This window comes from Lactuca virosa, chromosome 4 (assembly GCF_052849685.1).
Source record: "Lactuca virosa cultivar CGN04683 chromosome 4, Lactuca_virosa_CGN04683_v6, whole genome shotgun sequence".
Taxonomy (NCBI): domain Eukaryota; kingdom Viridiplantae; phylum Streptophyta; class Magnoliopsida; order Asterales; family Asteraceae; genus Lactuca; species Lactuca virosa.
In genome coordinates this window covers 377,089,534-377,113,522 of record NC_136429.1, presented here as the reverse complement: position 1 = coordinate 377,113,522, position 23,989 = coordinate 377,089,534, and the positions used below count along the sequence as shown (strand labels likewise).

Genomic DNA, 23,989 nt, shown 5'->3' with positions numbered 1-23,989 from the left:
CAAGACAGTGTATCCCATCCCCGAACCCGAAAATGAAAAATGTACCCAAACCCGCCCTGAAACCCGACGGGTTCTTATCGGGGCACCCCATCGGGGCAAAACTTTCTCCCAAACCCAACCCTTTACCCGAAACCCAAAAAAGTATTCGAAAACCCAAACATGAAACCAACGTTCAAAGCTTTAACTAAACCAAGTTGGCGTGAACCGCGTTTGCATTGTTTTAAACTAGTTCTTAAGTGGGTTCATCTTTAAACTAAACCAACTTAAGGTAAAGCGTGTGTGATCACCTGTTTGGTTGTTTATGAGAGGGTGCCCTCCCCTTTTTTTCTTGAAGCAGACGATGTGGGATAAGGTCTTATACCAATTACCAAACCAATTCTTTAATAACTTTAAAATATTATCTCACATGTGTGCGATGGTTCTTACACCCCAAATTAATGCTCGAACTCTTAAAAATAATTCCATTTTAAAATATGTATTAATCCTCTAATCTAATAAATAAGTAGAAATTCGCCACATGTCAATCTCCAAGCCCCCCAAAATCGAATTTTCCCGCTTCTTTTACTAAACTAAATTGCCCAAAATGCCCTTCATTTCCTTTCTACAATAAATATGCAAAAATATGCAAAATAAATATGCAAAATCGGTTATATCCGAAAAAAGAAATGAAAGATTGTTTTTCAAATACGAAATTGATTTATTTCCTGCAATGCTTTTATAAATAGAATGCGAATTAATAATATTTATTACCCTATAAATCAATTGAAATCCTCATTTACTATCCGTAATTATCTTCTACAAAACATAATTGTCTGTAACCTTTCCATACCAAAAAACGAATAAATTATATCCTTCATTAATTAATAATTAATTATTAAATACATTATTCCATACCAAAATTACCTGTAACGATTTTCAATCTTCAATCTTCAATTTAAATCATTTCCCTGAAAATAAGAACAAATTTTGAATTAATTTCACGTCTATTTTTTTATGCAAAGGAATCTAAATATCTAAATATCTAAATATCTTCACAAAACAGAAATGCACCAAATTCGAAATTTAAATTTAAATCTCAAATAATCAGGTCCAAATAAATGCATACGCATATATTAATTATCTATCTATACGATACAGAATCCACGATTCTGCTTCTCAGTTTTATTTGCAAACGTTATTCTTCTTCAATCCTTATTTGACGTCTTCATAACAAAAAGGTGTGTTCTTCTTCAATCCTTCTCGGTTTTATCTGTTGACTATATTTGTTAATCTTTTTATAATATTTATAAAATAGTAATGTACTTTCATGTATACAATTTTCTTTACACATGTCTAACAGGAATCTTTTTTTTTTAATTTTTATCCTAATAAAAGAGCCTTTCCATGAATTCATACATATTTGTTAATGATTGATGAATTAATTTTTACTTTTTAAGAAAAAACCCATCGTATTTTGTTAATCGTTACAAATGCAAAAAATATCATGTTGGCTATCATCAATTTTTGTAAATGTTGACTAATTATCTTTAAACAGTTTATCACCAAAATGACAATTTGTCTAAATAAATCTGCTATAGGGACCATTTCTGTAACATTTCCACAAATCTGCTATAGGGACATTTTTGTAACACATATTTATGTTATATCATTCTTTTCTGCAATGTTAAATATTTAAACTTGATTACATTTCAAACAAAGTTAATTGTTTTTTTACCATTCATAGCAATGTACTTTCATTTAACATAAATTTTGCATTTTCAAAATTAAAACAGTATCATATCACCTCTACTATTTGCTTGCTTATACTATTTATGTTACCACTGGATCCGTTTTTTTATGGATCCGTTTTTTTATGGATGCATCGTTTGGTCAATGTGGATAAAAATAATGATGATAAGTAAGGTATAAAATCTCATATGAAAGTCAAAGATGGGTGTAATTTTAAGTAGGATCCTATTTTTCAAATTATTAAACTGAAACATGACATTTTATTTCTTTTAACAATGGAATATATACTTAACTTTCAAATTCAATATGCTTTAAATTGTTTGCAGGAAATGAATATAGGTAATAAAGTATACCTCAAAAACATTGAACAGATTGATGATGATTCACATATCAAAGTGCGGGTGGTAAAGATGTGGAACTTTATAAAGAATAATTTGATTTTATCAATTGAAATTATCCTAATGGATGAGGAGGTTTGTTGTAGTATCTTTTTAATATCCCATTCAATATTACATATGTTTCAAACAATAACATAATTGTTATTTATTTGATTTAGCAAGGGTACAAAATACCATTCTCGTGTTTTCAATAAAAAAATTTCCAGATTTGGTGATCTTTTAAAGGAAGGTCAAACTTATATCATTATAAAACTCAACATGGCGGCCGTAAATAATGGTTTTAGTGCTACGAGTCATAAACAAACCATAACTTTGAATTGGAAAACTATTCTAAAAAAATGTGAGGATTTTTCAGGTCCGGTGAATGGATTTGTGTTTGTTGATTTTAATTCTATTATCGAACAAACATGCCCAAGAGACTCATTCTTTGGTTAGTTATTTAATTTTATTCCAATCACTTTTGTAACTTGTGTAATTTATTATACATATTAGTATTTAACTTAATCTTACTTATTATATTTTATTAAACTTGTGTAGATGTTATTGGACAAATTGTCTCATTTCGGGCACTTGAAACATCAAATCCTAACTCATCCAAGCATTACATAAAGATGACTATAAGCAACCTACAGTTAGATTATATTTCTTTTATTTCTTTATTATTTTTAATCACATTTTTTCCGTACTAACTAATTTCATTTTTTATTTAGGTCTGTACACATGAAGGTCACTATATTTGGAACTCAAGCATACCAGATGTCACAGTACCTCAAAACTAACCCCACGGTTACTTGTGTTATTTAATTTTATTCTAATCACTTTATAAAACAAGTAACCGTGGGGTTAGTTTTGAGGTACTGTGACATCTGGTATGCTTGAGTTCCAAATATAATGACCTTCAGGTGTACAGACTTAAATAAAAAATGAAATTAGTTAGTACGGAAAAAATGTGATTAAAAATAATAAAGAAATAAAAGAAATATAATCTAACTGTAGGTTGCTAATAGTCATCTTTATGTAATGCTTGGATGGGTTAGGATTTGATGTTTCAAGTGCCCGAAATGAGACAATTTGTCCAATAACATCTACACAAGTTTAATAAAATATAATAAGTAAGATTAAGTTAACTACTAACATGTATAATAAATTACACAAGTTATAAAAGTGATTCGAATAAAATTAAATAACTAACCAAAGAATGAGTCTCTTGGGCATGTTTGTCCGATAATAGAATTAAAATCAACAAACACAAATACATTCACCGGACCTGAAAAATTCTCACATTTTTTTAGAATAGTTTTCCAATTCAAAGTTATGGTTTGTTTATGACTCGTAGCACTAAAACCATTATTCACAGCCGCCATGTTGGGTTTTATAATGATATAAGTTTGATCTTCCTTTAAAAGATCACCAAATCTGGAAAAATTTTGATTGAAAACACGAGAATGGTATTTTGTACCCTGCTAAATCAAATAAATAACAATTATATTATTGCTTGAAACATATGTAATATTGAATGGGATATTAAAAAGATACTACAACAAACCTCCTCATCCATTAGGATCATTTCAATTGATAAAACCAAATTATTCTTTATAAAGTTCCACATCTTTACCACCCGCACTTTTATATGTGAATCATCATCAATCTGTTCAATGTTTTTGAGGTATACTTTTTTACCTATATTCATTTCTTGCAAACAATTGAAAGCATATTGAAATTGAAAGTTAAGTACATATTTCATTGTTAAAAGAAATAAAATGTCGAGTTTCAGTTTAATAATTTGGAAAATAGGATCCTACTTCAAATTACATCCATCTTTGACTTTCATATGAGATTTTGTACCTTTACTTATCATCATTATTTTTATCCACATTGACCAAACGATGCATCCATAAAAAAGGATCCAGTGGGAACATGAATAGTATAAGTAAGCAAATAGTAGGGGTAATATGGTACTTTTTTAATTTAAAAATGCAAAATTTATGTTAAATGAAAGTACATTGCTATGAATGGTAAAAAACAATTAAAATTGTTTGAAATGTAATCAAGTTAGATATTTAACATTGCAAAAAAGAATGATATGGCATAAATATGTGTTACAAAAATGGTCCATATAGCAGATTTGTGGAAATGTTACAGAAATGGTCCCTATAGCATATTTTTTTAGACAAATTGTCATTTTGGTGATAAACTATTTAAAGATAATTTGTCAGATTTTACAGAAATTGATGATAGCCAACATGATATTTTTTGTATTTGTAATGATTGACAGAATACGATGGGTTTTTTCTTAAAAAGTAAATATTAATTCATCAATCATTAACAAATCTCTAAATATTATTAAAAGAGAACCCTTAATTCTAAACTGAAAAAATCAGGCCCATTGATTGCATTTCAATCCTATATTTTCCACCTTTGGATTATTTGTTGACATCATCTTTGTCAACCCTTTAATTTTGTCCACAAATTTTATAAAACAAATATTACGTTTTAAAGTAGGAATTCTATTAATGATGATTAAATATCACCAAAAATAAAATGAATTAAATTAGGAATTCTATTAATGACAATTAAATCTCACAAAAATAAAATGAATTAATTTAGGAATTCTATTAATGACAATTAAATCTAACAAAAATAAAATGCATTAAATTAGGGATTCTATTAATGACAATTAAATCTCACCAAAAATAAAATGAAAAAATACCCCGCCCCACCCTCATTACCAGTACTCCTACGCTCTCCCTCTCATTTCTTTACATAATTTATCTAACCTAAATTTTGTAGTGGAGAAGAAAATTAGGGAAAGAAGAAATAGAATATATATGTGGGCTTCGATCTGTGTGGATCATTCGTGTGTTCGATCATCATGGAAGAAGAATGGATGATATAGAGATAAATTTCTTTGAATTCTACTTTAATTTGATCATAGTTTAGATCGATTTTGGGTACGTTTTAGATTATGTTTCTTTTATTTTGTTTTAACTATGAAGTTCCAATCTATAAAACCTTTCGATTTAAGTTTAAATCCATAATGGTTATGTTTTCTGAATCTACTTCGATTTTTGTTCTTATGATCTGTATTGTTGATTTTGATTTTTTAAGTTATAGGTATCTGGAGAGCAAAAGGATGGACACAGCAGCACCACTACCTTTCATCCATTGTTTCGATTTGGAAGATATGTCCACTAGGTAGTGAATTTGTATATGTCGATTTTATTTTTTATTTTTACATTTTTGTATATGAATTTAGTCAATGATTTTTTTGTGGCTTACTAGGTCATGAATGGAAGATATACTCGAGTCAATCTCTATAACGCTTTGCTCATTTGATCCCTTCCTGGATTTGGAGATGGAATTCAAACCCTTATATCAGTGAGTGATCCACATATTCTACAACTCAACAAAACCCAGTGGTGATATGTGTTTTTATTGTAAAAAAAACATCTTTTTATAATAATACAAATTGGGCTCTTAGAAATAAGTTATTCACCGATCCTTTTTTAATACTATAAAAACATCTTTAGACTCAATAGCAAAGAAAAGACAAAGTTTTAGTATACCATGTAAATAGATTACATCAATAAATCTTATTGGAAAATGTTTGGGATTGATTAATTTGGTTAATTAGCAGATTTTTTTTGTTTAACTTGCGTTGTCTGGGCATGCCCAGAAGTATAGTAAGAACCTTGCACAACCTTATTCTTTCGTTTAACTGGTTTGAATCTTCTTATTGAGTTTACTTTATCAAGGATAAATGGGTACACCCTACACTCTCGAAAATAGGGTTGGGAACATTGTTAGTATCAAGATTTTCTCAGCAATAAGAGAAGATGTTAGTATAAAAGTTGCAATATAAACCATTTTTAATTACATAATAATAACTAAACAAATATATGTAAAGGATTATCTTTATACTTTAAATTGCAACATATAACATAAAAATCGTATGAAATTTTCATTATGTTCCATTCCACGCCTCACAAACATGTTTCTGGAAGGGAATTACTCATTCTATTATCTTGCTTTACGATTACATATCCATTCCATTTCTTTGTTGTTCCATTCTTTGCAACCTAACATATCTCAAAAAAGTAATTTAGAAATTCATCACAAAGTAGAAAATGTTTTATAAACTCCTATAAGGGAAGAAGAAAGATAAGACTAAATGAGTGTATGGTGTTAATCTAATTTTGATGTTCTTTCGTCTGTATTTGCATGTTTCTAGCTTGTTTGTAGTATTGTCTATAAAATATTGTTGTTATATTTGAAAGTTCATTTTACCCTTTTCATCTTTTTGTGTGTATATATTTTAATCTTTCAGGTTTTTTAGAGTATCTGAGGCACCGTTTCTGCTTAGGAGTAGGGTGAAGTCAAGGGCCATAAAACTGGAGGGTAGTTGTATTTAGAGCCACTTGAATATTGAAGATTTTTGTTGGCATTAATTTCAATAATCATATGTACCCTAGAAGAGATATCAAAACTATAGTTTTTTTTTATAACATTTTTTTTATTTTTTTAAATGTTGTACAGGTGATGGCTACAAGGTGTGGTCACTCATGTCTAGGATCAAGGGTAATTTGGTAACTCTTTAAATATTACACTCTATTAAAGAGTACAAACGGATATTTTTGACTTTTGGTTCCTTATGAAAGATACAGGGTATAATGGTCTTTTTAATATAAATTGTTTATTTTATTGTTTATTACATTCTATGTCTACAACATAATTACCACCTTTTGATTATGCTTATTCAATATGTCATAATATTTTATTTGTTCTAAATTCAAGATTTTAAGGTGTCTGGAATTGTAAGAGTCAAAGACTGTTTTCAATTCGTTAATCCCAATCAATCTTTTATGTAACCATAAATTATTCTAAAAAATCAAAAACAAAATTTTAATTCCATTAAGTATGCGCGAAATCAGGGATTTATCCATATTTAAAACCGATAGGTATGCTTCCGCTTTGTAAATCTCCATAAATCATTGATGATTTCTTTTATTAGGCTATTGATCATCTTCATTCTCCATTCTCTCAAAAATACACATAAAGCAGGTTGTTTTGATTTTTACTTAACAATTTAGATTTTTAGTGGAACGACTGGAATTATAATCACATCAGGGAAAGGTAAGAAAGCAAGTAACTCAAATTCCACTTGACAACTTCTGAGTTATCTCATATATGCTTATTTCTTGATAACTGCTAATTGTACTCTTCATCGATAGTTGTGCTAAAATTTCGACAACATGAAAATGATTGTTACTCAAGTTGCTTGATTTTTTTGGGTTTCTTGTAGGTCGAAATTGGAGTTAACGAACAACAGAAATGGTCGAATTCATTTGGGTTCTTGTGAATGTAAGTAAAATGTATTTAAATTTTTATGCTATGAGGGTATCAAATTTTGTGGTTTGAAAATTAATTGTCGCAGTTGTGTTATTTCGAAATTTGAATCGGACCTTTCTATGGGATTCCCCATTTTCTTCATACTTTTGACGAAGTGTTCAATAAGTTGAGCAATCCAATTATAAACGATGGACTCATACACAATGTATGTCATGTCCTTCGCTTTTGGTTGTTAAAATCACAAATCTGATTTTTTTTTCGTTTGTTTGGATGTGTTAGATTTTGATACTTGGAATTTTGTTTGGTCTATCTGTCTACTACATGTTCGATGAAATGCTTAAGGGAACAATATTGGGATAAACCTACGGCCTGGTTTAAATTGCTTTTTTTTTAAAATACTTTATAAATATACCGGTTTAAATTACTTTAAAAATATACTTGTGGATTTTGTTATCTTTCATGATTTAAATTTGTATGTTTTCTCCTTAAAGTTTCCCTTTTCATCACTAATATTTCTTTGTTTATGTTTTAGTTATAATGCCTCCTTTGGTCGTTGATCACCTTGGTTAGTTTCTCATATTAAGTTTTCTTTGAAAATTATATTTAATTGCAAGTTAATACACTATCTAACACCTCAATAATCTCTAATACTTGTATAAGACGGTGACAATTGTTATTTTTTATTGCAGCTTCTCTTCATTTTGATTATCCAATATGGTTTAAGTTCTGGAATGCTGCTACTCAGAGAATTTCACATTGTGGGGCTTTGAAATTCATTACAGAAGGAGGATGATTTATATGCCTTATTGGGAAATATTTAATTCTTGCTCATGTAGATCGATAAGTATTTTAGAATATGTTCTTTTAACCTTATATTAGGACCTTTTCTGGAAAAAAAATTGTTTTGAGTATTAAACTTCAAAAAAAAAAGTTCATATATAGCATCGTACTCTTAAAAGATAACTTTTTTGGATTATTTTTAGTTTATATGGAAAGTTACATTTTTTGTATATTAAAGCTCATTTAAAGGATTGGTTTTTAGAAAAAAAATTCATTAATAGCATTAAACTTTGCAAAAAAGTTCAACAATAGCATCGTAGTTTCAAAAAATGATTTTTTCGTATTGAAATTTGCAAAAAAAAAAAGTTCATTAATGGCATTGTACTCAAAAATATATATTATTTTGGATTATTTTTAGATGATATTGAAATGTTTCATTTTTTCCTACATTGAAGCTCATTTGTAGGACAGTCTTTTGGAAGCAAATATCATTAATAGCGTTGAACTTTGCAAAAAAATTTATTAATAGCATCGTACTTTTAAAAATAACTTTTTTTTGGAATTTTTTAACTGCAGGTAGATTCCTTGAATGCCTACCTTGATGAACATATGTGGAAAAATCCTTTTGGAAAATGATAAAATCCTAATATGACAACCCAAACAAGAAAAAGAAAAACTCAGTTTTGACTAACCCAATTTATTTAAAATCTTTATTCATTTTAGTAGTTACACATCATTTAGATGTTCTCAAAATAACATATGAAATAACTTCAAGATGTAATAAATCTAAAAAGTTATTTGACATGTTTTGTACTTTCTAATGATCATTACCAGGAAATCTTTCGAAGGATTTTTTACCAGAAGGAATGTGATCAATATACAAAACAATGTTGCATATAGAACCTAATGTTTTTAATTTACTGTAATAAGGTCTTCCTGTAACAGTTGATTCACCCTACCCAACTCTCACATGCAAGGTAATGGATTTATGTTGTTCCAAATGTGTCAAAATGCTTCAATTAGGTGTTACCCAACACATGGTCTGCGGACTATCCACATTGATTTCATGATTGAGAAGAACACATCACATCAACCAAGATCAGACAATCAACCATATTAATGAACCCCACTGAGATTAGCAATGTACTTTGAGTAATCCTCCAAAACAGGCAATGAACTTTAAACTGTAGTAACTCTTGAATCAATTTCCAAATTGTACATCAAAGTTCCAACATTAGGATTGATGAAAGATGAAGGGAAAACATATATGAGTTCAAATTCTTTATGTGAGACAGAGGTACCAAATTTTTTTTGAGGAAGCAATCTACTCTTCAGTAGTGTTGAATGGTTTTAAGACATGTAGAATTTCCAACCATAAACTTACACTAAAAATAGATGTTCCAGTCATGTTACTTCGTAATATCGACCAAACCAAAGGACTATGCAATGGTACTAGATTACAGATTGTTAGACTTGGAAGACACGTCATTGAAGCCTGAATCATATATGCTAGATTCTTCAACGAGACTACTTATATACCTTGCATGAAGTTAACTCCGTCTAATAAAAGAATCTCATTCTGTTTTCAGCGAAACCAATTCCCCATAGTTGTTTATTTTGTTATGGCCATTAACAAAAGTGAATGACAATAATTATCAAATGTTAAAACAGCGAAACCAATTCCCCACAGTTGTTTATTTTGTTATGGCCATTAACAAAAGTGAATGACAATAATTATCAAATGTTAGATTATATTTGCGTAGACATGTCTTCACTCATTGTCAGTTATATGTTTTTTGTTTCTCGCGTCACAAGTGAAAAAGGATTGAAGGTACTCATATATGACGAGGGAGGTCATCCAACTAATAAAACAAAAAGTTATGTCTACAAAGAGGTCCTTCAACGATTATAGATATTCAGGTGTTTCATTGTTTTTTTTTCAGACATTTCAATGTTACCAATAATGTTAAGTCTGTTTCTGTTACTTTATCTTTTTTTATAGTGCCAACTTTTTAAAACCTTTATATGTACATTTTTATATGTTTCCCCGCGTTTTACGCGGGTCATAATCTAGTATGTATGAATTCATGGAAAGGCTCTTTTGTTAGGATAAAAATTTTAATAAAAAAAAAAGGATTCGTGATAGACATGTGTAAAGAAAATTGTATACATGAAATTACAATACTATTTCATAAATAGTATAAAAAGATTAACAAATATAGTCAACAGATAAAACTGAGAAGGATTAAAGAAGAACACATTTTTTTGTTATGAAGACGTCAAAGAAGGATCGAAGAAGAATAGCGTTTGCAAAATAAAACTGAGAAGCATAATCGTGGATTCTGTATCGTATAGATAGATGATTAATATATGCATATGCATTTATTTGGACCTGATTATTTGAGATTTAAATTTAAATTTCGAATTTGGTGCATTTCTGTTTTGTGAAGATATTTAGATTCCTTTACATAAAAAAAAATAGACGTGAAATTAATTCAAAATTTGTTCTTATTTTCAAGGAAATTATATAAATTGAAGATTGAAGATTGAAAATCGTTACAGGTAATTTTGGTATTGAATAAGGTATTGAATAATTAATTATTAATTAATGAAGGATATAATTTATTCGTTTTTTGGTATGGAAATGTTACAGGAAATTATGTTTTGTAGAAGATAATTACGGATAGTAAATGAGGATTTCAATTGATTTACAGGATATAAATTGAAGATTGAAGATTGAAAATCGTTACAGGATTTCAATTGATTTATAGGGTAATAAATATTATTTATTCGCATTCCATTTATAAAAGCATTGCAAGAAATAAATCAATTTCGTTTTTGAAAACAAACTTTCATTTTTTTTTTGGATATAACCGATTTTGCATATTTATTTTGCATATTTATTGTAGAAAGGAAATGAAGGGCAATTTGGGCAATTTAGTTTAGTGAAAGAAGTGGGAAAATTCGATTTTGGGGGGCTTGGAGATTGACACGTGGCAAATTTCTACTTATTTATTAGATTAGGGATATATATATATATATATATATATATATATATATATATATATATATATCGGGGCGGGCGGGGCGGGACGCACATATCCCACTCCATGCCTCGAACCCGATAAAAATCCTCGATAACAACCCGTTACTCGACCATAACCCGATAAGAGCAACCCGCTCCGCCCCAAAATCTTCGTGTTTCGGGTTTCCCCGTTGGGTTCGGGTTTTTTTGCCATCCCTACGGGGAGTAAACCTTCGTATGCAGGGCGTAGTCTGGATCGCATTAGTACGTTGAGCGTATGCTGATACGTCAGGTGTACGCAGCCAGGGTGCAAACCCTAAATTTTAGGTTTTTGACCCTATTTAAACACATTTATGACCACATGCACCTTCTTATCTTCAGCCTCCTTCCTCATTTCGAAACCCTAAAGAGTGTTAGTGCATTATGAAGCTTGTTGAGCCATTTTTGGTGTCATTTGGAGCTTTTGGAGTAGAAAGAAGAGCATTGGGGTGGTGGTGTTTCACTGAAGACTTTGTATTGGGCCTTGGTAGGCCCAATGGGCTTGGACCTTTGGGCCATCGGAGAATTATTATTGGACCAGGAATTGTTGGGCTTTTGGGTAAGGCCCATATGAGGTTGGGCCCAATTTGGAAAATTGGGTCATTAGTGGGCTTTTATGAATCTTGCGGTTTTGGGCTTGTTTGGTCTTGGGCTTGGGTCTTGGTTGTGAGTCTTGTTGGGCCAGGGGTAAAATGGTCATTTTACCCTAAGTTTGGATTATGGATCATGGTTTGGAATTCAGTTGCTAATTGGATGTTGTTTTGGTATTGTTAGTTCGGGAAGTTGCTAGGGCAGCAACTAGGGATTTCTTGCAGTGAGCTTCAGCATTCGAGGTGAGTCTCCTCAGTGTTCTATGGGTCGAAGGCACCAATGTCGGCCATTTGGTTTATATATGATAGGAAGACCCAGGTGTGACCCTTGGCATTTTGTATGAAAGACCAGGAGGCGGCTCCTGGCAATTTTTATGCAAGACCAGAGTCTGAACTCTAGCAATTATTAGTTAAGTAGCGGTAGATTGTATGCTAGTTGTCTTTGTGATGCTTGCATGGAAGACCAATAGATGGCTCCTGGCACTTGTTTGTAAGACCCAAGGTTGTGGCCCTCGGCCTGGCAAGGAAGACCACGAGGCGGCTCGTGGCATAATGGCAAGACTATGGTTGGCACATAGCACTTTATTTGACTGGTCGGATATGTGATATGTATGGCATGTATGGCTCGTTTCATATGTATGGCTCGTTTGATATGTATGGCTCGTTGGTATGTATAGCATATGGTATTTGGGGAACTCACTAAGCTTCGTGCTTACAGATTTGTTTATGGTTTCGGGTAAAGGAAGGGCCCGTCCTCCCATTTGACTTTGATGAGCTTGAATTGTTTCAGTCTTCACTGCTTGATCTTTCTCTCACCAAGATATCTACCGTCTTCCCCTTCTCGTGCATCACCTCATCGAATCGTAACTTGTCTAGCAGCAAGAGATTTACCGCATAGCTTGCTTAGACGAATAATTATCATCACTAAACTCCTTGACCACCTCAACAAGAAGGTACCCACTGACTTCCTTAAACCGTCCACCGCATGAGCCAAGGAACCTAACACTTCCTCGCCAGATACTTATTCTCCCTAAAGTACAGATGATGGAAACGAACCGTAGAGTTCTCATCTCACAAAACAAATGTACCCTCACACGAAATGCAAAACTCGCACACTCTTTTAGCGTAGAGAATCTTAGCTTGTCTGGCAGACAGCCAAAACGTATCAATGACGACATCGCACGACTTAATCCTAATCGGAGTCCAAGTCAAAAGGGAAAAATGTGTCCACCATCATATTAAAACACTCCTCGTATATTTCCCAAAAGATGAAAACAATATTCCCTACCGCTATCACAACGTCTAACACATAAAAATTCAGAAAAACTCAGAACTAACACACAACAAACACATAAATCAGCAAATATGAATGGTCTACCACCACTAACATCAATACAATTACACATAGTAACAAAACACTTAAATGAAAAAGTGCTGAGAATACCTCATCATCGTGTCTGACCTCCTCAGCGGTCATCTGAAATGCTCGCACCTACACTTTTGGTGCATCATTTTTCTTACCACTGCCACCAGCCTGAACCTTCGGATTTGGGCACTGACCACTCATATGACCCATCTGCCTACAGTTATAGCAGAGCGGCTCATTCTTGCACTCTTCTTGCTTGTGGCCCAACTTTCCACATCGTCTGCATCTCATGGTGTCGCTACTGCATGGCCCCTTATGTGAGGAATGACACTTCGTACAGTAGTCCGGCTTGTCACCCCTCATATCCTCGTGACCCTTCTTTTTCTTCCTCGAGGATTCAGACGAACCCTCCCATTTCCTCTTCTTCCCACCCTTGATCACTGTGCGCCACGGTGTAGCCAAATCAACCTCGATCCGAATAGCCTCATCCATGGCAGCCGCCAAAGTGTGACGCTGCCTCACAGTAAGTCGGTACTCCGCCGGTAATCCCCCTGCATAATGTTCCACCTGTTTTGCCTCTGTGGGACAGTAACTTTTACCGAACTGTAGCTTCTCAGAGAACAATGAATTGTGTTTTGCAACTGACATAGTTCCTTTTTTCAGCGCAAGAAATTCCCGTTCGACCTTCCTTATCTGCCCCGGTGGACAGAAACACTCCTAAAGTCTTTGGCTAAAGGCCTCCCAGGTCATGGCTTTAAGTGTAGCCTCATGAACAATAGATTCCAACGCCTCCCACCACTGTAGAGCATCACCGTCCAACTTCAGTGCTGCATAACTGACTTTTTGTGACTCCATGAAGTCGCCTGAATGGAAAATTTGTCTCATCTTTCAACCCACTAGGCCATCATAATATACGGATTGGGTATATACCTACGAATAGGTTACTACCCTTCACCCCACTAATTTGTTCCCCTTTTTTAATTTAATAATGATTAACTAAATAAGGAGTTACACTTTTACCCTTTCAAGTAATCATGTAAATATTATGAATTTTCTTTTATTAACATATTACCTCTTTAAGGGTTATTTTCATGCAAACATGTAATTTTATGAAGTAATTACATTTTACATCACACACTACTTCCATTCACAACACATCAAAACTGATTATACAACACTGGCATGCTTGTCCTAAAACATCTTAACAAATATTTTCACACAAGAATTAACATGCTCACATCACATAATGTTCATACACTTCACTCAATCTAGCATGACCCTAGCTCACATCTCACACCAAACAAAGAGAAGTCTAGCATGCAACATCCTAGATACAATTACACATAAAGTATTTCAACATCATGGCACAATACTCAATCATCAAAAGGGCACATACATCCTAGATTACTAGGTTCATCCCATTCCATCTAAGATATGGGATACTCCTAACAATGTACTTTTAGGAGTTGACTCACCTTTGCCAAAGATGTGACCAACTCACACTTCAAGTCTTGTGAAGATTGAAGTATCACCCTTGCCCCTATTACAATTCAAATAAGAAGGTTAGTGAAGTTCTACAATGCCAAAGATGACAAATTCATAACCCAAACACATAAATCACCTAACAAGCAAAATTTCCAGTTTTGGACCCAAAACAGCCACCTGTTTAGAGCTGTTTTAGCACACTTGGAACCTGTAGAAATTCTGTTTTTATTTCATATTCCAGAAGTTCAGACTTTTAGCTTTTCAGAAAGTACTTTTGAAGGTCCAAACTATTTTTCTACAATTTTATATGATATTTACAAAACTTCCTATCAATGCAGTTAAATTCTCACCAGCCGGTGAAAAATGCGATTTTCACCTTGGTTGGAGGCAACAACAAGACCTTGAAAAATTCATGGACAAACTAGACTCAAAATACAAACTTTGAGAATTTACGGATCATTAATCCGACTCCTGGTGATTTTACTATAATTTTTCCAATACAGGGGCAGCTTCAACAATTTCTTACAATTTCCAGCTTTGGGCTTTAAAGACTTTTTGACCACTTAACCTATTAAGCCATCACCCAAATCGACCAAATAGCTTAAAAACAAGTCCAAACCAGTAGAAATATATCATGGAAGTAAAAAGATAGTTTCATCCTCCAACCATGATCCAACGCACATTGTCTTTAAAGGAAAGAAAACATATGATGTTAAAAAGAGAAAACCAACTTGGGTTTGAATTTCTCCCACTAATTCACATATTTGAATATACTTAAAAACTATTTTGAGGATCTTATGAAGAGTTGAAAACATATTCTTTCACATAAAATCATTACACAAGAGATCACAAGAATTGAAGATAAAAGAAGTGCTAGTAATGACACCAAAAGAGAGCATTTGACTTCACCAATCCAACCAACTCCCAATCACCAACACCAACATGTAAAAGGGCATTTATAGGAGGATTTTCACAGTAAACTAATCAATAAAATACCTCATAAAAGCTGGAGTTTGTCCACTCAAGAAATCATAAGGAGGAAGTAAAAGAAATCATGATTATTGATACAAATTGGGATGCAATTGGAAAATAATTATATGAAGAACGAGGAATCAAGGAGTTACCATTCCAACACCCGATTGGAGACTCAATTTTGGTGCTTCCACCCCTTGCCTGCAAATTGAACTCAACGCCCAACCAAAAAAAAGAAATGAAAACAACCAACCGGCTCAAGTCGCACCAGCCTTACACCCTCTCGATCGTTCCTGCTGCCTCGCTCCTACTCACGTTCGATTCTTTCTTCTTCTTTTTTTTTTTTCCTTCCTTGCTGATCGACAACACACACATGAGGGAAACTAGGAGTCGATCGGAACCTTGTAATCTCTCTCGCGCTCTTCTTTGCCTCGTCCTTCTCTATTGCCGATAGTCGCACTTCATAGCCCAAGCAATTGGATTCGGGGTTTTTCTTTTTTTTTTTTTTTGATCGATCACTGCAGCCCAAGAATAACACGAGGATGGGTGTTAACAACTTCCGTCGATGGCCACAAGGAAAAAAAACGAACCGATCGCATACTCATTGGGAGTTATAAATGATTTTTCACAACAACCACCCTATATTTCCTTGATTAAATCGCAAGCGCCCCTAACCCTAATAACTTGACAATCTAACTTTCTTTCATTGACACTTTAGTCCCTCAACATCATTTACACCATCAAATAAATTGTATTTACCCAAAAGATCATTTAATTAAGTTATATACATTTTAAATATATTTGATCATTATTTTAGGTATTAAATAACACCCTTTTTATTTAATTTATTTCGATTTATAATCCTTAAAACTTGAATAGTTTACTCAAAAATAATTATTCGAGTAATGAAAACTAACGTCATTTACGGTAGAATTTTTGGGTCGTTACACTAAGCTTCGTGCTTACAGTTTTGTTTATGGTTTTAGGTATCTCCGGTTCGAAAAGGAAGGGTCCGGCTTGATCACAGCGCATACACTCGTGTTTTCCGCAATATGTGATCTTTGGGAATGAACTCTGATAAATGATTTGTATTGAAATGTTTGACTATGTTTTGAAAGAGTTACTCTAGTGTTTTGAATATAATAAAAATAAAATTTTTACCCTTGATTTTTGGAGTGTTGCAAGAAGGCTCCAGTGTGATGGTAACTCTCGTCGCAAAGTAGACGTCTATAAATAATGATGCGTTAATAGGTTGATTGGTTCCTTTTATTTTGGTAAGCAATGGTATGATGTTTCCAATTTATGGATAAACCCTAGTATAAAGATTTCGTATACAACCAAAAGCAATAGTAATATGATTCAGTAAATAACTGATAGCTCATAGAACATATGTGCCTAAGAATCGAGAAGGCCTGATAGCTCTCGCATTTGAATGTGACATGTATAGCATATAGAGTGGCTAGCATGAAATATGTTTAAAAATAAATGTTTTATCAAAATTGTTTGATAACGTACGCGTATAAAATCCATGTAGCTCACGAGACATTATTGTCTCACTTGTTTTACTTTAAATGTCATGTATTCTATGTTCAGAATTGAAGAATAGAAGTGATTAGTCCTTAAAAGAGGACCTTATTGTGTGATATGCATGAAGATGACTTTCGGACATTTAGAAGAAGTGAAGCATTGTAGTTCCATCACTTCTCTTTGGAGATAGTTTGTATTTATACTTGCTTCGTTATGGTTATGTATGATCCAAGTTGTAACACCAAAGTTATAAGAAACTTTTAAATTGTTTTTTCTTTTTGAGACCAAATTTACAAGATACGACTTAATGTCATAAGTTTTTTATTGAAATGGTTAAATACCATAAGCTTTTGATAAAAATGACACTATTTCAAGTGTAAAAATGTTAGGGTGTTATATGGCTATTGAATATTCGGCGTAAAATTATAAACGGTAGGAAATTAATATCCCTATGCTTACTACGATTTCAGAGCGGGTCAATTAGGCAGATGTGATAAAGCATAATGTGACTTAAAATGTCTTGATCTAGTTTTAGGTTTTTTGGATTATCGGAATTTGTTTTTTGTCTTTTTAAGATGAGCACCGTCAGATGTAAAGATTTACATCTGAACTAAGTTAATTGGTTGCTTATACTTTGAAGAAGTTTTAGAGCATCTTTTTGAAGCATTCGAAAGGTAAGAAACATCTATATCCTTTTTGGAAAAAAAAAACTTGGAATCATCTTTGTTACCATACTCTTCAAGACCATCAATCGCCTGTCTTTTGTTCCACTTCTCAAATATTGTGTCTGGATTTCTTGCTTTCTGTCTTTTCTTTCTTTTTTCTTGATAGATGGTGCATTTGTGTTCCAAAATAGGCAAAACCCCAACATATGTATGTATGTATGTATGTATGTATGTATATACACATAAACACAACTAATAAAAGTTATCAAATGCATCTAATTCCAATAAGAAAAAGGTGAAGGTGAAGGACCAATCCTCTTAAGGTTGTGATTTAACAACCATGTTCAATAAATTTCAACAATTAAGAACAAAATTCCTACAAGTATAAATGATACACATAACAACCCCTATTGCTCTATCACCCTACCACAAAGAAATCTCTTATATGTCTTTTCCTTGGACAAAGAAAACCAGTTTCTTAGGCAGCTTCCTGAAGAGTAGGGGTAGGGGGGATAATAGGGTGGGCATCTGTCTTGGCCTCAAGGGTATTCTGGTCAAAGTACTTGATGTGCCTTTCCATAATACCTATTTATGAATGGAGACTGCAAGAAAAACACACATGGTTAACAAATATCATTCAATCATTACAAACATAAGCATTACAGGGGCAAATAGGACATTTTGCATTTCAGGTCAAAATCAACAACATATTGTTTCTTTTCGACTTAATGGAAACAGAACTTGATAAACATCATTTGATGACCTAAACCAAGGGCAAACACATCATTTTTGCATTTCAGATCAAAATCAAGGATAAATAAGGTTGGTGTTTTTTTTTGACTTAATCAACTTAATGGGGCATAACTTGATGACCTAAATCAAGGCTAAATTGGTCTTTTTGCATTGATGTTCAAAACCAAGGAAAATATACAGGTGTTTATTTTTCACTTCATCAAGTCCTAACTTTTTTACAAACTTACCCTCATTTAGTTTTTCCTTCCATTTTCTCAATTACTTTTTTAACATTACCTATCTGAACAACATTTTCTCTAAACTTACTAAATGTGATTTAACCACATGGTATTTCACATTAAGAACTGCAACATAGGAAGCTAAATGTCTACTATTACCCTTAAATATTAATTCACATTATATTCGATGACCTTAGACAAGGGCAAATGAGTCATTTTCAGTTGGATTTCCACAAAGGTCGCATTTTTAAGAAAAAATTTATGACAGAATGTAAAAAATGCATCTTTTTTCAAAAAAAAAAAAAAAAAAAAAGGTACCAAACCTTGACTTGTGAGACATCAGGGGTGTCAGGTGTGGCTACAGGATAAAATTTATAAAATTTCATCTTCTCATATGCCTCAACTTTCTCTTTACTCAGTGCCTCTCTAGCATTCTTCCTCTTTTCCCTTGCCTAATAGATGTCAAAATTAAAAAATAAAACAAAGCTCAAGTATTTAGCGTATATACTATAAACAATTAATTTCACAAAGTTACCTCACGATTAGCTCTCTTTCCTTCTCGAACCTTTTCCTTGACAAATTCCTATATAAAAAGAAATATTATTTTGTTGAATAATACTTGAGCAAATCATGGCATGCTAAGGGAAATAGAGGGGAAAGAATAAATGAGGACAAATTTGTAAAAAGTTGGAGATTGATGAGAAATGCATACATGTTTCTTTTTTGACTTAATGCAGAAAGAATGGCCTTATAGTTAAGTTACCTTGAAGGCATCCTTCTGATCTTCAGACAACTCCTCTGCTTTAATGAGGTCATCAGTGAATTCCTAAAAAAAAGTTACAAGAGTTTTCATGATTGTAAGACAAACGAAACTATTTTATTTTTGGCCACAATTATAGAAATTGTAGCTTATTATCAAATCTCAACCTTATGAATAGCAAAAAAATAAACATTTTTTAACTTGTAAAATCAGTTTTGTATACTTTGAACTTTGAAGACGTTAAAACCAACTTTCATTATTTACAGTTAGCATTCACATGATTCTACAAAACAACATTGTTTTACCAAAAAAAAAAAACAGAAACAATTGTCAAAAACCTTACGTATTTCTATCTGGTTTAGACTCTTTAGAAACATATATGAAAAAGTTATAAAAATTAGAAAAAAGAAAGAAATATAGCTCACCTCAAGTTCATCCAGCTCCCAATCAAACTCACAGACAACCTATAGAAAGTCAAAATTAAAGCAAATTAGTGACAACACAAGTCAAAGTTGTATGAATGGATCATGATATATCATCTGACAAATGCTAAAAAAATCAACTTACAGGCTTTGGTTCTATGGGATACATGATATCCACAATAGTGCTCTGTTCAGTCTCATCTTCTTTAAAAGGATGATAAAAGTCTGTAAAAACAAAAACAACTTATTATTATATGTAAATATGATGAATAGTTTTAAATCTAAGAAACTTCTTTTAATAAATAATATTGTATGTAATCAAGATTATGATTCCTTTTGAAAAGATGTGTGTTGCGTAAATGAAAATGTGTTGTATTGCAATTTTTCATTCCATCAGAGAAAAGAAGACAGCAACTTTCACTCATTCCAATGGAATTAACCATTCCGACTTCCGATTCCAATTCCAATTCCATCATACATACTTACATGGTAAACAGTATTCAAATTTCTTGACACGTTCCTCTTTCAATTGTGTTAAGCCAGCCCTATTTGGTTCAAAATCAGATAGTGAGCAAATAAAACTATTAAAAAAAACAAAACATGCATGCAACGATCAAAATAGAATTTTTAAATAAGGGATAATACCGTCTTTGTACACAGCTTAGAATATAGATTTGAGATTTAAGCCTTTCAACTGAAGAACCTCTGTAAGAATGAGATTCATGGAAATGTAAACACCAGCAAAAATGAAATAGTAATTGGAAACTATCAAATACTCTTTCATAAAAAATTAAAATTTACCGTTTTCCCAATGGAATATATGGAACCCAGTCCATTTTCATCTGTTTCATGTCAAGAATTTCTTCAGATTCTCTTTGTACAGAATTAATTCCGATCTTATCAGAAGGTGGAAATGGAGATACAATCTGCTCAATATTTGAAAAAGGTAAATATAATAAATAAAACTAATAACAAGATGTATGCAAAACTTGAACTATCAACTAATATGTAAAAAAAAATGAAGAAAAAAAAAGATATTTTGTTCCACTTACAGCCACCACTACAGGTATGCAGGTTACTTTAGATTGACCACCAAAAAAGAGCAATTGTGCTGCAAAAGACAAAAAAGAAACAAGTTACAAATTTACAATATTGAGTTAAAGTTCTACGCTTTATGTATAATGAATGAAACAATGAAGTTTATAAACAAGTTTCATTCACTACTTACGCTCTGTACAGCTAAAAAGGTAGACTTTCTTCCCATGTAATACACCACCCTCATCAAATGCATCCTGTTGTATAATTGGAAAACCGATTTAAAGCTTGGTTAGTTACATTTCTAACAAACTCTTGCATTGTTTCTCAAGGCAATAAAACTTTGAGAAACATGGTTAACATGTTAACATGAACTACTTAGTAGAACTCACTTCAAGATTTGAGAAATTCCATTTGTATTCAGAAAGCAAGTCAAGCTGGTCCCACTGTCAACAAAATGTAAAATCACAATCACAATGTTAAAGAAACTAATGAGATTAATATAAATGGTGACACATACCTCTGTCCCAACAGGGAAAACCTGCTTCCATAAATCCTCCTGCAAAAACAATAAGCAAAAATAAATTAAACCATTAAAACAGAAGATAAAATTAGATAGAAACATCAAGTTTTGACATGGCTATGGTACAAGTCCCAATACATATTCAATCTTGAGATGAATTTATTCTAAAACCCTTTTGAAAACTAAATCAACCATTGAAAAGGCCAATGTACATTAGAGACATACGTAAAAGAGCATAAAATAAAAGTAGAAGGTAATCTCCGCCGACAGCCAACCAAATTTGCAAACAAATCGCAAAAGTTGACATTCTAACACGAAAATACATACATTTTCTCAATAATCAAATGAGATTAATAGGGTTTCGTTTGGAAAAAGAACCCAATAAGGCAATAGCGCATAGATCTTGCACGTGGATCAGTAAATTGATGAATTCGCACTTTTGTTTATATATGCACGAAGAACAGTGCCTGGTGTGCAATACTTTCCATTAAAACACAATCAGCAAAACAGTTATTTTACCAATTCACGCTGTTCCTCGAAGAACTCTGGTTCTGATTCAGGCTTCGGAACTTTTGAACGTTTTGTTGGTCGAACAATTTTGGTGGGTTCCTTATTATTTTGCTGCTGCGGTTCTTCTATGGTGGTGGTGGCGGCGGCTGCTGCTTCGTCCTTACGGCTGGCCGCAGCAGCCTTTCGCTTAGTTCCCTTCTTCATATGGAATGTGGGGTTTGGAGAACTCGGCGTCAATCGCACGCTAAAAGCTGATACAGTGCAATTTGGACAAAGATGGAGAATTGGAGACACAGATTGGATTTGTGTCAAGATTTTATGGGGTTTTCTAGATATTGTGGATTTGATTTGGGGGAGAAAAGAGGGGCGCGAGGAGTAAAATTTTGTGGGGGTGATTGAAATCTTTTGAAAACGTCTTTTGGCGTTTGTTTTTGAACCCTAAATACTTAGAATTTCTTTATCCGCCGTTTATATACACAATTTGTAGGTATAATTTCAAGGTACCTACACTGTCTAAATACTTTCTAACAAAAACAAATTTCAAAAATCAAAATTACCCTTCAATTTTTACCATTTTAACAATATGAGTATCTTAGGTATATGATGATATCCATAAGGTAAAAAATTAAACATTAAGTAAACTTTAATTAAAGTCATTGTTTGAACGTGTCATTATGCAGTAAGTTGTATACTCGTTGTGACTGACTATGTTATGGGAAGTGGGTCAAGTTATAAACAAAAAATATTTAAGACCTATCTTAAATATTTTATTTTGAAGGACGTAGTTTAATGGGTTTAATAAAAAATAAAGGAAAAAAAGATATAAACTATAAACAATAGAAGACATACCGTAAGTGAGATTAAGGAATTTCACATCGACTCTAAGAAAAAAAATGGTTAAGGAGTTTTCTATTATAAATAAATGTTTCTTCCGGTGCCGGCTTAGCCCATGTGTAATATGGGCATTGGAACAGGGCCCAAAATCTTAAGGGGCCCTTTTTTTGTAGTATATGCAATTTGCAGTCCATTAAGGAATTGGTCAATTTATTGAAGGAACTAGGAACGCACGAACAGAAGTGCTGAAGCAGGAAGCCAAATTAGTGAATTACTCGTTCGTTTGTTAAAAAAAAAGCGATCGGCAAAGCCACAAAGGCAGGAGAAGGTGAATCGTGAATGCGATTCACGCATGCAACAACAGCAAGAAAGCAATTCAGCGGTCGATTATCTGATTTTATCTCCTTCTAATCAACCAATCAGGTAAGATTTATGAGAAATTGAGGATTATCAAGTTTATAGTTGCCAGTTGCATATTTAAATGATTCATACTTTCATAGATTATCAATGAATTTAATATTTTATTATCAGTTTATCTATTATATAAATCAGTTTAATAGAATAGACTAATAGTGAATGAATGAATTAGTTTCTAAGATTCATAGAAATCAGTTTATTAGTTTAAATTATGAGTTTATGTTTATTGTAAAATTGTTTATCAAATTGTGTTTATTGTAATTGTTTGAATGTTGAAAGTTGGAAACTTGAAAGTTGAAACTTATGAGCTTGTAGTGATGAAGTCTAAACAACCATCCGGTTATCAAAAACGTAAAAAGAGAAAACTAGATGAAGAAAATAGAAAGGTTGACGTCGGTGCTCTATATAAGTTTATTCATAGACAACATGTTGAGTAGCATGTTGGAGAGCACATTGAAGAGCTTGTTGAAGAGCACATTGAAGAGCATGTTAAAGAGCACATTGAAGAACAATAGCATGTAGAAGTAGAAGAGACAGAAGAGCATGAGTCGGTTAAAGAGCTTGTTGATATATATTATCCAAGAAGGTGGGAA

At 32.5% G+C, this 23,989-nt stretch overlaps 1 protein-coding gene and 1 long non-coding RNA gene across 2 annotated transcripts; both read right to left on the bottom strand.

The window, feature by feature from the left end:
* Positions 1-740: 740 nt before the first annotated feature.
* On the bottom strand, positions 741-16,317 carry LOC145108774 (uncharacterized). Its single transcript, XR_013708545.1, has 3 exons — positions 15,885-16,317; positions 14,751-14,815; positions 741-947 (listed from the first exon to the last, which is right to left on the bottom strand). It is a non-coding gene; the product is annotated as an uncharacterized LOC145108774 (long non-coding RNA).
* A 1,863-nt stretch (positions 16,318-18,180) lies between these two features.
* Positions 18,181-22,596, bottom strand: LOC145108773 (myosin-H heavy protein). The gene is made up of 14 exons (XM_079045854.1): positions 22,155-22,596; positions 21,633-21,671; positions 21,505-21,558; positions 21,306-21,369; positions 21,130-21,188; positions 20,879-21,003; positions 20,723-20,782; positions 20,564-20,622; positions 20,223-20,302; positions 20,081-20,119; positions 19,659-19,721; positions 19,431-19,478; positions 19,219-19,347; positions 18,181-18,526 (listed from the first exon to the last, which is right to left on the bottom strand). The coding sequence occupies exons 1-14, from the start codon at positions 22,347-22,349 to the stop codon at positions 18,479-18,481; spliced, it is 1,062 nt and encodes a 353-aa protein (XP_078901980.1). The 5' UTR covers positions 22,350-22,596; the 3' UTR covers positions 18,181-18,478.
* Between the last annotated feature and the right edge of the window lie 1,393 nt (positions 22,597-23,989).